This window comes from Bombus fervidus, chromosome 1 (assembly GCF_041682495.2).
Source record: "Bombus fervidus isolate BK054 chromosome 1, iyBomFerv1, whole genome shotgun sequence".
Lineage (NCBI taxonomy): Eukaryota > Metazoa > Arthropoda > Insecta > Hymenoptera > Apidae > Bombus > Bombus fervidus.
The window spans coordinates 7,084,488-7,100,275 of NC_091517.1; the positions used below are offsets into that span (position 1 = coordinate 7,084,488).

The 15,788-nt window shown below is 30.9% G+C and overlaps 3 protein-coding genes, 1 long non-coding RNA gene and 1 other non-coding gene across 8 annotated transcripts in view; 2 read left to right on the forward strand and 3 right to left on the reverse strand.

Moving 5' to 3' along the window:
- The window catches only part of Snf4agamma (SNF4/AMP-activated protein kinase gamma subunit), a 132,019-nt gene extending 122,579 nt beyond the window's left edge, over positions 1–9,440 (reverse strand). Inside the window, exon 1 of the mRNA XM_072004953.1 lies at positions 7,698–9,440. The gene's annotated coding sequence lies outside the window, so the exon portion shown is untranslated. The remainder of the gene's footprint in view (positions 1–7,697) is intronic.
- Fws (Conserved oligomeric Golgi complex subunit 5 four way stop) overlaps positions 1–15,788 on the forward strand; it is a 221,738-nt gene that overhangs the window by 175,437 nt on the left and 30,513 nt on the right. The gene's annotated exons all lie outside the window — the stretch shown is intronic.
- Positions 9,607–15,513, forward strand: Asns (asparagine synthetase). 4 transcript variants are annotated; one of them, XM_072008285.1, is made up of 10 exons: positions 9,607–9,734; positions 12,965–13,109; positions 13,215–13,340; positions 13,434–13,670; positions 13,738–13,912; positions 13,988–14,217; positions 14,287–14,414; positions 14,499–14,788; positions 14,862–15,096; positions 15,172–15,513. In XM_072008285.1, exons 1-10 carry the CDS (start codon positions 9,607–9,609, stop codon positions 15,350–15,352), a joined length of 1,875 nt encoding a protein of 624 aa, XP_071864386.1. In that variant the 3' UTR covers positions 15,353–15,513. The 4 variants fall into 4 exon arrangements, with proteins under 4 accessions (XP_071864386.1, XP_071866890.1, XP_071865239.1 ...); XM_072010789.1 differs by having other exon boundaries at positions 9,627–9,734; positions 12,970–13,109; XM_072009138.1 differs by lacking the exon at positions 9,607–9,734 and adding an exon at positions 12,705–12,853.
- Positions 11,497–12,498, reverse strand: LOC139992166 (uncharacterized). Its single transcript, XR_011801097.1, has 2 exons — positions 12,376–12,498; positions 11,497–12,238 (listed from the first exon to the last, which is right to left on the reverse strand). It is a non-coding gene; the product is annotated as an uncharacterized lncRNA (long non-coding RNA).
- Trnar-ccu (transfer RNA arginine (anticodon CCU)) lies at positions 15,620–15,692 on the reverse strand. Its single transcript has one exon. It is a non-coding gene; the product is annotated as a tRNA-Arg (tRNA).

Consider the following 15,788-nt stretch of genomic DNA (forward strand, 5'->3'; position numbering starts at 1 on the left):
GAGCAGACAGTGTCACGTGCATCATCATCACCCAATATAATATAGCTGACGTTCATCTTTCTTCTGCAAAAATACCAACTAATTAACCATCGAGTCTGCTCGACCTTGCAATTAATCGTACTGTTGCGCATGGCTACGTATTCGCTTCCGGCGTAATCCTTGATATATTGCCAATAGAGTTCTCAATTACACACAACCACACCAAATTACGATTTCCACGAGAAATGTAGAGTAAGTGCGCCGTCAAATTATGTACCAATGCACCTTGCCCATTAATATGACGAGTAATCGTTTGAAATGTAATTAGGAAATCGACTAACTCGAATAACTTTCCCGATACTTTGTACACTTTACAGTTTATACAGTCCGGAAAGTTGCAATAAGCCAAGTAAATTAGTTGTTGAATAAGAGTACCCTTATTATTTCATAATTTCAGTTTTCGGATTGATCGAATTGTTGGAGACATTTGAGTAGATAAATACGAGTTAGAATACACTATAGTTGAAAGTAGTTAACGACTATTTTTTTTCTCCATTTGATTTACATATATACCATATTATATATACAATTTTAAGAGAAAAGGCTGTAGTGTAGTATAAGATATAAAAGTTTTGACGTTTCAAATATAAACGAGTTTAAATTTCAGATTTTTCGTTCATATATAAACCTGTTTACATCTATCAACAAATATTTTTACCGAAAACAACTGCTATGTATTTACATAACTTAAATACGTAACAAAGCAGAATTTTCTGTGCAATATACATATATATAGTACTGGAAAAAAGTTTAAGACAACTACCTTCCTGATAAATTATCACACCATATTATAAATACTAAAGAACCAACAGTTCGAAGTTGTCCTTACGATTATATGTACACTCACACCCTATCTACGAACGATCATGAGACTTGCAAAACGCGAACAATACTTGACAAGATGAGTATGAAACGATTCGATACCGTATTTGCTGCTGACATTAATTTAAGGTGAACATTCAAACACAGTAGTGCTTCAAATTAATCGAACAACAATAAGTCTATTTAACATGATATATTAAATTTATAATAATAATTACCAAATTTAAATGAAAATCGTGGATACAGCCAGCAATCTACGCCCGAAGGATATATAAATTGTAACATCACTACGCAAGAAGAGAAAGACATTTGCTGAAATATAGCAAATATTGTTGGAAGATCTGAGACAGTTTATAAGCAAGTATGGTATTTATAAATGTAGAAAAATATGCTTGCTATTGGGATCAATTAAAAGACTACAGTAAAGGTAGGCTACTGCATCCACCGCTTATCCAAAAAGGATCATTTTCGAACTGCTACTGATTTCTAAAATGAAATTTGTACTAAAAATAATCTGAACATTTGTCTAAAAGCCGTTCGGAGGTATCTTAATAATTTTGGCCCCAAAGGACGCGTATTTCAGAAGAATACTCAGTTGCAAAAATCGAAAGCTAGGAATTGCTTTCATTGAAGCACACAAGCACTAGACATTGCAAGATTTGGAAGAAGTGTTAGTTTCTGATACATCGAATATTAAAAGGGTGTAATAAAGTGGAATTCGAACAATTTTATTACATTAATAACAATTTTTACATTATCCGAACAATTCAAGTAATATCGAACAATTACAGACTATTGGTCATTTATTATCTATAATATAGCGGAATAATTTATCAGAAAAGTAGTCGCGTTAAACTTTTATCCGTTGCTATATGTATGTATTCAAAATTTGAATGCTTTAACTGCTCTGATCGTTTTATTAATGATGTTTATTGATATATAAATATTAATTCTAGGTCTGTCTTTGAACATAAGGCATATAGAAAGGGACGTTGTTTCATATCGCTGCAGATTTCTTCAAAATAATGAAAGAAGAAGACACACAGATATCAAAACAAAGTATTGCTATAATTTGAAAAAAGAATGCATGAAATTAGTAATGGCATACCTATCACTGACAATATTCTCCGAAGAAAAACAAAGAAATAACATATGAGCCTACTATTTTTGTTTTACCGAATGTTCTTATGAATAAACTGTAAATTATCTCGAAGAAAGTAAAAGAAAAGGAAGGAAGGAAAATATTTCTGTAGTATGACAAATTATATAACACAAATATAAAATATACAAATTAGTAATACTGACAAATGAATTATATATACAAGATTAGGATTCTAACTTTCTGGAATGGGATATAGAGAGTTAAATAACAAAATATACCTCACCCAATCCAATTAAAACGAAACGCAATCATCGGATTAAATACATAACTTCAGAATCATGAGAATCCGTAGAGAAGACACCGACCTGTGTTCAATTTGTCCTATCAGATCCAACACAAATGAATTCGGATTTGTCATATATGAACAGACAATAAGAAACATATAAAATTGAATAGAAACATCGATGTACGTACATAGATAGAAACATTCGTTTCATCATACCGGATACAAGAACCACGGCTTTCTCAAATCCAATACAAACACCATCGGACAATCAGTCTCAATATACACACTGCGAAAAGCGCTAATCCCAATAGAGACACCACATCGATCACCCGATAGATACTCTACCAAATTCACCAGTCTCGTTACAGACACCATTCGACCTATCATACCCGATACAGGATACAGACACGAGCAACTCCCACAGATATGATACACACGCGATCCAACTCATCGAATTTATTTTCTGTTCATTTTGTATACGGTTGCATTTTATAGCAGGGTCATTCCCATTGCTTTTTGTGGCAGTGGCCTTTTCGACACGACGAATGCTGTATTGAGTTGTAGTCGGAGACTAACCGAACGTTTTAAAATAGCGGCAGTAAATACGAAATATAGACTACTTTTTTTAAAGTATATTTCTTACATCAGCAACATGGGATCTCGAATGCTAACTGACCAGGAACACCATAGAGCACAGCGTCAACTATGATGTGTGAAGGGTATAAATGTCTCGGAATACAGGACGTGTTCCCCCAAATCCTAATATAGCTCTGTTAAACCTGATAAGTTTAGAAATGCCTGCATGATACCTAGTAACGTGGTAAATCCACTGGTAACTTTATCGTACCTGATGGATCTAGTGTTTTTGTTATGTCTGTTGAATCGAATTGTGTCTCTCTCGAATTTGACGGGCCCGATGTTATCCATAGCGACCATAACGTGTTGAATAGATTTAATATTTATGTCAAGTATGATTAATGTAACCCTCTGCTACTGTAATAAAATGATGGAACATTTAGTATGAGTAATCTAGAAAATAATTATCTCTGTACGTAAAGTATCTCTAACAATAAATATAAACAATTATCTTTGCTGTAAGAAACAGATATCGAATTGTACACTTCTTTTCATCACCATCAGATTTTTAACAGATGTAAACGAAGCCTTTTATAGAGGCAAAAATGGATATACACGCAACTACCAACGATACCACAAATATTTAAAAAATAGGACGATGACGTGTAGGTGATCGTTACTAACCTAAATTGAAGTGTTTACATTGGGAATTGGCACAAATCCGATCTATCCGGGCAAAAGCACATCCACAAAGTACCTAAATAAATAATCTGTACAATCATTTGCATATCGATAGCAGAAGCAAGCATTGTATAAACGATCCAAATATAAATAATTCTCAGTACTGTGACGATAACGAGAATACTGGTAAATTCTACATATCAGAAGAATAGCAAACTAAACAATCATTTTCATATTGTCATGAAATAAATGAAACTAATCATTTTCCTGTTTCTTTCAAGATAATATATATTAAATAATATATAATCTAAACGAAACAATAACTTATCTACGAGGATAAATTCCAAATAAAATACGTTATTGATAAAGCAGTGAAATCTAATCGAAACTTTGAAAAAATAATAATGAATTCGTTCCAGTTTTTAATTGTTTAAACAACTAATTACCTGACTGATTAAGGGTCACGGGAAAAACATAAATAAACTTTCATATGCTTACTCAGAGAACAGAATATCTATTAAAATAACAAATATTTTGTTGTTACACAATCCAAAAACATAAAATAATTTCTATAACTAAAAATAAGGTACTTAATCGTATTGTTACAAATATTTCAACCTTTCTCAAAATTTTGTAAAATTTATTTCATCAAATAAAATATATGTAAATTGAAGAGGAAACAGATATTAACGGAAAAGATATTAAGTATATCCTACGAATTCCCTCTTATAGAAACAATGTACAAAATTAAAATTTAAATATATAAATTGATTGAAAATGCTAGAAATACCTATACCAAATATTATAAATTCATATTCGTCACATAATATTTTTTTAAAATATTACTTTACACAATACATATGTTCTAACGAAATTTTTATATTGATATTCTGCTCTCGTTATAGTAACGAACAAAAAAGATTTGTAATATTTTAAGGAAAACGTTAAAGAAATACAATTGGGCCAAAAATAACCGAAAAAGGTAGCAATTAAATTATTTATCATTTAATTTTATTATATTTTATGTTCCCATCCAAGAATAAGAAGAGGCGTTATCCATATATGTTATTTATGTGAATATATTAACGGTAATTAGCGCGGATAATTAATAGACGGGCAGATAAACGGTAACGTTCGACATCATCATATTTATGCGAACAGTTAATTGTAAATGTCTCTGAAAATACTTACACACAATCGGGCATATAATAACTCATAAAAAGAAAGTTACAATCGATTTTATTTTGGGAAATAATAGTTAAATCCAATAACACGATCTATTGCAGATAACAACTTCTCTTAACATTTTTGGCTGTTACTTGCTATTGCATCTAATTTGAACATTTGAAATACAGTTACTCACGAAAATATTAACTTACTTTCCATAGGAAACTTTTATCAATGTATTATATTATGTGCATTATACGAAACTTTTTCATGTTTCATTAATGGAATAAGATCTGGATGGAACTGGAATGAGACACGATTATCGTGATTATATTGGTAAAATTTGAAACCAATCCAATAAATAACATGACTTACTACAATAAATACTTTACTAAATACACTAGCGAATAATTGACTGTTTAAATAGTAACCATTACGAAGTGTACTTGTATGTTTGCAATAAATTAATAAATATCTAATACCTTCTATACACATTATCAGATTTATTTCAAACGTTACCAATATAATCACGATAGTGATATCTCATTACAGCGCTAATAAAACATCATAAAGTTTCGTATAACACTTGTAATATACCTATGTATATATTTATAAAAAGTTTCTATAGGGTGTCCGAATACTTTCGCGAGCCACTATACATATGTGATTTTAATACATCGTTGAAACCATAAGAATTGAAAAGATATCTGTCACACGATTAACATGGACAAGTATATATGTACATACATATGTATACAGAGTGATCCACGTAAATGACATTAAATTGATTAGTCGAAGATATATTTTAACTTTGATCTTGTAAAAATAATCGTATGAAAAACAAACAGATATATATATAGGTATAAACACAAGTGTATTGCTACTGCGATATATCTTTCCTTGTTTTTCATACGAGAAGTTTTACGAAATGAAAGTTCAGATATCTTGTAAATTAATCAATTTCGATCTATGTGATTATTAAGTAAGAGATATTCATTTTTTATATGTAGAAAATAAAAAGATCGTTTGACATCGATTGCTATATAGAAACATTTATAATTCACTTTAGAAAAATAAAGGTAAACGTAAAATCTTCAAAACACAATCGGAACCTTTTCATTTTGCCTAATGACATATCTTTTATTTTCTATCGTTTTAGAGCTACATATAAGTATGTAGTTTTGCCAAATTGCACAGAACACTCTGTATAATATAGTAAATATTTCATTAAAAGTTCGACGTTAAATTTTGTATATACGTAGCACATTAAGAAAAAAAAAGGATCCCGTTTAATACTTCAAAAACTCATAATATTCATTAGAAAGAACAAAAACTAATTAATCGATATGATAATTTCAATCTAAAATGGAAGCATAATGCTTTCCATTTTCCTGTAAGAAAATTTAATGAGATTGATTTGTTCATACATAACAATCCAATTGAATTACAGCAATGAACAGAAATTATGCGTAATACATAACAGAAAAAAAGATAAAATGAATAGACTCTTTACAAATATATACACATACGTATAGTAAAGCATGTAGAATACTATTGACTGTCAGAGATTTTGCATAAATGATATAAATGATAGATTTGTGAGAAAAATATAAAGGGACCGAAGTTTACTACTGTTTATATTGTATAATACGTTACGGTAACTTTTAATTTATGTTGAGTTTCTCATAATAAAGAAATCATGGATGACCTAACTAAATTTTTTTCAATTTGTCATAGTCTTCTTTATAATAAGGAAACCACAGTAACGAAATTAAGAAATTAAATCACAGAATTTTTACCGAAAAATTGTTGATATTCGAACTGTTATAACCTGGTGAGCAAAATCATATAACAATTTATTTGACATCATTTTACTACGAAACCCTTATTTTCATCTCAGTAAGATGAATCATCTCGAAGATGCGTTTACGCTAACAAGCAATATGAAAATGTAAAGATGGTTTTCTTTCCCGAAAATTTTATAGAACTAAACGCCTCTGCAAAATTTAAAAAATTTCTTCAAGGCTTACATCGCCATGAAGAATGAAGATTGAAACCTCTCTTTTACAACAACTCCTTAAAAGTTTATGTACGATTTCTTGTTGCCGTTTTATTGTGTTTTAAATGAATAGTGTGATGCCGATATTAAAATAGTGAATAACGAACGTTACTCACAAACACACACATACGAAATTACCAAAAAATGTATACATGTATGTATCTACTTCCAAAAAATATTTTACTCCAAAAAAATTGATTACAAATTCTACATTGATTAAGCATTTTTTTATTCCTGTCGGCAAAAATAAAAGAAATTTTATTCGAATTGATTTCCCTTAAATAACTCAAAATTTCCAAAAATTCATATTATTAAACAAATATATCGCAACAGTCGATAATTATATCGAAATTATATAAAAAATATTGAAATGTACACAGCAGCTCAATATCATAACAAGTGCATATGTATATATAGATATATATACATAGGTATATGTATATACCTCAGCTATTATTACTTCCTGATTAGCCAAACCCAAAGAATACACGGTATATCTTACATAAGGTGTCTTGATTATTAAGGATTGTCTTTGGCTTGGCCAAAATGAAATTTTATCATACATTCTTACATACTATAAAAATCATCTTAATTCCGTTTCTGTGTCTACATTACATTCTATCTTTACATTAATAAATAAATACTACCTTACTTTATTCCAAGAAAGCTTATTTTTCACATTAAAGAATATGCTTATTAATCGTTTACTAAGAATTAAATTGAAGAATTAATCAAAATATATAAACGATAAAAAAACTAGTGTTACACAGAAAATACAAGTTGTTAAAAATACACGTTTCGTTAGCATTGTGATATTTAAAATGTGATAATGTGTAAAACAAAAAACAAATTTAAAAATTTTCAGAGAAAACGTTAAAATTAAGAGATGAAATAAGATTTCATACAAGATAATTTGTCTTAGATAGTTGTTTTATTTTCATGCCACTATGCATATATGCATTTACCTTGATACGATGCGTTGCACTGTCTAAAAATTTTTCGGCAGCGATGTCGTTTATTTGCGTAATAATCGTTTTCGTTATCGCTAGAAAATCGTCCTCCGATAAAGTTGGTTAGCCAGTAGCTACAAAATTGCTAATATAGAAAAGCGTTTCACTAATTATTTATGCACACACTGAATAAATTTTTCACCACTAAACTCTATACATTAGTATAAACTGTCGATAAATAGATAATGCCGGCACAGTGTGTTCTCTTTTTCTCCCAAAATCGAAACTGTTAAGTACTGGAATAGAGTAGCCAAGCCGTTTTCAGAAACCGATTGTAAAATCAAACTTGACGTATTCTCTTGCTTGTCTCATCGATTAGAAATGAAAGTACTGCAGATTTCGATTTATGATAAGTACTTTGTACTGCTTGCATTGAGGTTAGGTTTTGCATTAAGTACAAGAATCATGTGAGCCATTAAATGACGTCGATAACAAACCCTATAATTTGCTAACCCACGTCAGCCGTACTTTTTTATCGTTTAACTGCACACACTTCCTTCCGGTTTCTTGCAATTTGGAACACGTATCGATATGAACAATTAATATGTTCAGTAATTAATACGATCCGAAAATTCAATGAATTGAATGATATTACAGCAGCTTAGAGTCAGACTATTTTATTCTTTTTTTTAAATTTTGTTTAATTGATCAGAGAAGTTATGTTACGTTTGCAGAAAAACATTTTGGATCATTCCCATCATCTATCAATACGACTAACGCAGAACGATGATCACCACGCTGTCTTACCAAGGAAATCCACAAATTTCTTTCTTTGAGACACTCGGATCGTATCGACCGGCTTGTTTTGCGGGAATTTTCGTTGCACCAAGAAGGGCACACAAATACATATGTTGAATTTGATCAGTTGCAATGGCGAGGTTTCGTCTCGTTGTTTCTTCGCCACAGTGAATCACGTTTACTACCCTTTCTCTCAAACAGAATGTGTACACTCGTGTAGTATCCGTAAAGAAAATTTTGATATAACTGATACAATAAGTATCTGCCTCTTTTTCAACTTGTCATTCAACAATTCGATGGTACATCGAATGACACTTAACCTAAGCGCGTCGTAAAAATGCGAAGCGCACCACCGCCAAGTCGTGTCGTGTCGTGTTGTGTGCACGATATTCGTCAGTTCTAACCTTGAAAATACAGGTTTCAACTTGTCGAACTGAAACTTTAACGATAAGTACACGGTAACTAACGAACGTCGTCGATTCTCGATATTGTTTTCACCGTAGAAAATAACTCGTCACCGAAAACTTTTCGCCAACAACTACTCCATTTTTGTGGATACAAGTTGTCGATCATACTCTTTACATCGGACGGATGAATAAAACACGAAATAAGGATATTTTAATCGGATAGCCGAGGCTATGGTGCCGCGTTGTAGGCCATAAAGCGGCCGGCACGCAAAAAACCGGTGGCAGTCTCAAGAACCGTACACCCCCGATTACACATCCTTCCTGGAGCCCTGGCAAGAGCCAACTGCTCGGCGCACTTGTATGCCAACATTCAAGGCGGTCTCACACAACTCACAAGAGACCAGCTGATCGAACAAACTACCTAGAAGTTTATTACGCACACCAGTTTGATTACCTCCTACTCTGTATAAACATACTTATTTAAATTAAATGTAACTTGTCTTGAATTTTAAATGCATATACTACCAAAAAAAAAATCTATGCGATCAAAGAAATTAAACGGAAAAAGAGCAAACCAGAGGAAAGGAACAGCGATCGTATGTCCCCCTCCTGTCTTTAATATAATCACTACTTCATATGAGTTACCAAATTTTCAAGCGAGTTGAAAGAGGGCACCACTGATTGCAATCGTGTAGAGACACTCCAAACTCTGCCATCAGATGGCTACCGACACATCGACATACTTTCTCGCTAGTACTTTCAATCCTATCAGTTCCTATTATGTTCCTACAAATATAACTTATGTGTTTTCCCATCACGGTGACTGCCTAAGTTACGACCCTGCAAGGTAAATTTTATTAATGAGTTTACTAATGATCATATAAACAGGTCTGAACACTAGTTAGAGAAAATCGACCGAAAATTGAGTCGTATCTAGTTGTGACAAATCAACATGTACAGTAAGCAAAGATCGCGTTCTTGAGAGACAGACAGAGATGAATATAGTGTCTCTGTCTCTGACTGAGACATTCATAGTATGTCACGCATGCGCAGGACAAGAATCTTCTTGTTTATGTTGATTTTTCACAGCTAGTTACGACTCATTTTTCGGACGATTTTCCCTAGACTTTGGTGTACAAGTATTGAGATCTATTTGTATGAGCTACTCCGAAGGAAATGAAAAACACGATCATGTGGTAGTTTAGGGTCGCATTGATCATTGATCACTGACTCAATGACCTGTATTGGAAGGAGAAAATAAACCAGTTAACCATTTACATTGATCCAGTGTTACTTGATGAAAATAAAATTGCGCTTCCGCAATCACATCCAATCACCAATGCGGCCCCAAGTACTATGTCCCCCCCTGCCTGGAAACGGCTCCATCTTTCTTCAATTATTGCACGGTCCCTATAGTCACTATAGTCCCTATAGTTTCTGTATTCCCATGTCCATGACAGTCAGAACTTTTGAACCAGTGAATTCCGTAACTTAAAATTTATATTTTAAAATTCTATAGGTCGAGGACTGCAAGATTGCAAATAAAACATATAATTTTTGGTACCTTAAAATAAAGATCAACCAATTCGAGGGAATAAAAGACAATTTTTTAATTTGTGATTGAAAAATGTTTAATCGTCATTGACGTACCTTTATAGATTATATTTTGTTCATAAGTAATATACTCTTTAATTGATTAATTGTGTGTAATGTCAAAGGAATTTAACATGATATATATATATATATATATATGCTACATTATACATACATATAATTTTTACATAATAAATATGCTTTATGGAATCACCTTTACTAGAATAATTTTCGGACATATCAATCCACGCCTGTCATAAATAATGAGTAGAGAACGTTTAAATTTATTATAAAAATATTTTTTATTTAAATAAAATTTAAATAAATAAAATATAATATTTCAATAAAATAAATCATACTAAACGTACAGTTATGTAAACAAAAATTATACTACACCTAGGCTTTAAGTTTCATTACATAAATAATATATATACATACATAAGTACATATATACATACATACATAGATATCTTATTAACGCTTGGAAAGTCTTTCATCAAAATTAGAAATTAGAAAAGAAGATTTGCTTCTGTTTTTTCTATTTATTTCAATATTTTATATCATGAATGAAAATTTTATGAAAACAATTCTATGTCATTATTATGAATAAAAAAGTTAGAAAATTTAAAATATTAAATAATATCATATAATTTTTATTGCATAAATAACAAAGTAGAATAAAATAAAGTAGAATGAGATAAGAAATGAGAGTGCTCACGCTTATGGACCTAGTTGTTCGCGGATTAATGCTGCACCATGCGACTAAGTGCTGAGTTTAATTGACATGTACATTAGCATGTACAAGAACCTAGAAAATTAAGGATCTGCTCTGTTTGGTTGCATACTAGCACAGACAAGAACGTATTAAGTTCCATTCCAAATTCCATTGAGTTGTACAAGAAACATTTAATTATAAGTTTCTACGGAAAAGTTCATATCTACTATCCTATCCGAGATAGACAAGTATAAGAATGATAAAATCGTGCAATAATGAAACTAATTGTAAATTAAATGTACTTCTCGAGTGTGGATCTTCTTCAATTTTAACGGAAAGCTCCCCTTCAGAATAATTGAAGGAATTGATTCTTCAGAAACTGTGGAATTCGGAACACGATTGTTTTGTAGGCTGACTTCACAGTGATTGATTGCCTTATCTTATGAATAAGAGAATCAACGGGAAACAGCATTCTCGCCTTCTGCAACGAAGCGTCCTCTTCTCAGGCGAAGATGTCGGAATTCATCCTCTTTTTGATTCGTCTTCCTCTTCTCGTACGAATATATACTAATATGCATTTAATAGAAATAAAACTGGAACATTGTATTTTTTCTAAAAGTATTCACTAATATTTACCTCTGGAATAATACAGCAATGAAGCTGATGTGAAATCATTAAAATTTACGTTTTACAAAATATTATTTTTAACACCAAAAAATTTTGTTACCTCTACACCAATAAACCACGTTCACTTGCTGTTGTTGGTAGTTGCAGTGGTGATGTGATGTCCTTCTTCGGCTTGCCCTTTTTCTTTTTTCATCAGCTGTTTTTAGATTACAAGCTGTCTTTCTTGTACATCTAATTTTCTTCTTTATTTTTTACAGAAATATTTTGATGGCTCGGGCACGGCATTCTCCTTCAACCTTTTCCTTCTATTCGTATTTTTTGTAGGATTTGCTTTGAACATTTCGGATAAAAAATGATCGACGCAAACACCCATATTCCTTAAAGTGGAGCGACATAATATTTTAAATTGGGATTGCCTGTTAAAAGAGTAGCACATATAGATAGTAATAGAAAGTAATATAGATAAAAAGAGTAAGAAGAGTACAAAATATAAAAATAGAATGACAGTCGTGGCTCAAAGCTGAGATGAATTTAGAAGTTAACAATTACATACAGGGTTATCCACTTAATTCGGAACCCAAGCTCGCGAGAAGATTCAAAATGGCAACATTGTACATGTATACATACTATTTCAATCAAATATAACGAGTCATCTATGAGCTATCGAATACTGATTAAATTCGTCATTTAAAGATACGTTCGGCTTCTTATCATCCTATCATAAACAACTTACGTCGTTTGCTAACTAGTTCGAACGAACTCAGACACTGCAATATGAGAATTAAATTAATATACTTTTTATTTTATTATCATCTTATTTGTTAAATGTTATCAACATTACGTCAGAAAACTGTAAATTCTTACATACATACGTGGAATAGCGTATTCGTAATGGACACGTGTTCATTCATTCTTAACATCTGTCGCTTCAATTACTATATGTGTTGTACATATGTATGTACATATAATAACAATTAAAACGAAAGAGAAATTCGATTTTTCGTAAGATACTCTTAGCAATTCCTCGTAAGGTACTTTTTATTGTTTTTAATATTTTCATTTAGTGTTTATTTAGTACATGCTTTAATTTTTTCATGTAAGATATTTACATTGTAAATCGATAATAATTTATTATGAACTAGTACAGTTAAAAAATATAAGATGTGTGGAATTTGGGCTCTCTTTGGATTAGATGTACCATCTTTAACCAATATTTCTAAAAACTTTGAGAGAATAACACATCGTGGTCCAGAAGCATTTAAACTTGAATTTGATCATGCAGTTAAGGTATGATTTCATTAAAACTTTTCAAAGAACTTTTCAAACAATTATACATACATTTATTAACGTAATTATATAATATAAACAAATTTTTGCAATCTTTTCTTGCAGAATGGTTATCTTGGGTTTCATAGATTAGCAATTGTGGACAATCTTCATGGAATGCAACCAATGAGACTTTATCAATATCCACATTTATTTTTACTATGCAATGGTGAAATTTATAATTGTCAAAAGGTAACACTGTCATTATTCGTTATTGTTTATTTAAATATTATTTCATTTTCAGATAATTGTTTCACTTATTACATAATAAATGTAATTTTATAGCTTGGTATGGAACATGGATTTACATATACAACCAGATGTGATGTTGAAGTGATAATACATTTATATGTACATCTTGGTATTGAAAATGTGACAAAAATGCTTGATGGAGTTTTTGCATTCTGTTTAATGGATATTAAAAGTAGAAGGATTCTTATTGGTAGAGATCCCTATGGTGTTAGACCTCTTTTCCGATTAAGCTCTGATGATGGACAACTTGGGATTTGTTCAGAGAGCAAAGTAATAAATTAAATGTATATTCTTTCAGTATGAAATAAACATTTCTTGTATTAAAATGTTTGTTTAGGGGCTTATGGAAATAACTAAACAAATGACATCAAAATGGACATTGGAGCCATTTCAACCAGGAAGTTATGAAGAGTATGAAATTTTAAACGATGGTAGAACGAAATTATTAACAAAAGTAAACTATTATCAACCTGGAGACAAGCCTCATTTTGCAGCTTTTGTTCCTTATAATAGTTTGTTGAAACATGTAATATTGCAGTATTTATAAACCTTAAACAAACAAAATAATCTAATAAATTATATTTCAGGTTTGAGTAGTACAGATGTATATGGAAATATAAGAAAGCTACTTTCGGTTGCTGTGAAAAAAAGATTCATGTGTGACAGAGAAGTTGGTTGTCTACTATCAGGTGGTCTAGATTCCAGTTTAATTGCTGCTTTACTTGTAAAACATGCAAAGGAGATGAAATTGCCATATAAAATAAAAAGTTTCGCAATTGGTATGGGAGACAGCCCAGATATTATTGCAGCCAGACAGGTTGAAAGTTACATTTTTATGTAATGATACGTTCCTCAGGTTCACATTACATATGATAATATTTATTAGGTTGCGGAACATATAGGAACAGAACATCATGAAGTAATATTTTCCAAAGATGATGTAGTTGATATTTTGGACAAACTCATTTATCAATTAGAGACCTGTGATATTACTACAATTCGAGCGTCTATTGGGTAAATTACACTCTACAAATAAAGCATCTTAATTTTATGAATAAATAATTTGTACATGTTCAGAGATATTAATTTTATTTTCAGTATGTATCTTATCTCAAGATACATAAAATATAACACAAAAGCAACTGTAATATTTAGTGGAGAAGGTGCAGACGAATTGGCACAAGGATACATTTATTTCAGAGATGCACCAAATGCAACAGAAGCTCACAATGAGTCTGTTCGATTATTGAAGGATATATATTTATATGATAGCTTGAGAGCAGACAGAACAACCAGTGCATTTAGTTTAGAATTACGAGTTCCATTCTTAGATATCCAGTTCACAAATTATTATCTATCATTAGATGCTGCTTCAAGACAGCCTCAAGGTACAGTCTAATAAAATAAAAAAAAAAAAAATTAACGGATTAAATTAAAATTTAAATATATTATTCACTACAGGAGGAATTGAAAAATATTTATTAAGATCTGCATTTGATGATACGAATCTGTTACCGTCAAATATATTATGGAGACATAAAGAAGCTTTCAGCGATGGTGTAACATCGCTTAAGAAATCGCTTTTCCATATTATAGATGACATAGTAGATACTCGTATTTCACACGAAGAATTAGAAAAAGCTTATTTAAACTTCCCTCATTGTCCTCCAAAAACCAAAGAAGCTCTTTATTACAGGTCTAATATCTATCTTTGTACTTACTTTATGCTTTACTAGTACTCCAAAAATAAATATTAATTTTTATACTTCAGAAAAGTTTTTGAGAAACATTATGCAGAACAAGCTAAAAATTTTGTGCCATACTTTTGGATGCCACGGTGGACAAAGGGAGTTAGTGATCCATCTGCAAGATTTATTGCACATTATAAAGCAGATGTAGAAAACAACCATAAAAAAAATAAAGCAGAGATTAAAAATGCAAAAATCAATTAATATCCTGAATATGCACAGATATTTAATTATTATATAAATTAGTTAAAAAAACAAAAAATGTGAAAGGAATGTCTGTAAAAGAATATTTTCTCTGTTACAATAATGTAAACATTTGAATACTAAAAAATATTTGTGTAAATAAATTACCTTGTCTTCATTAATTTCTCTGTCATTTCTAAAGACAGTAATGATAAATACTAATGGCGAGAAACGTAAAGATACGAAATAAGTTTTTATTAGAAGGAAAAAAATTTATTTAATTGAGATTACCCCTGGTGGGACTCGAACCCACAATCCCCGGTTTAGGAGACCGATGCCTTATCCATTAGGCCACAGGGGCTGGTAGAAGAATTTACTTACTTCTTTAAATTGCTTGAAAAATATAAAAAGATAAATATTATTAATAAATTAATATAGATATAAATACTATCCTTAA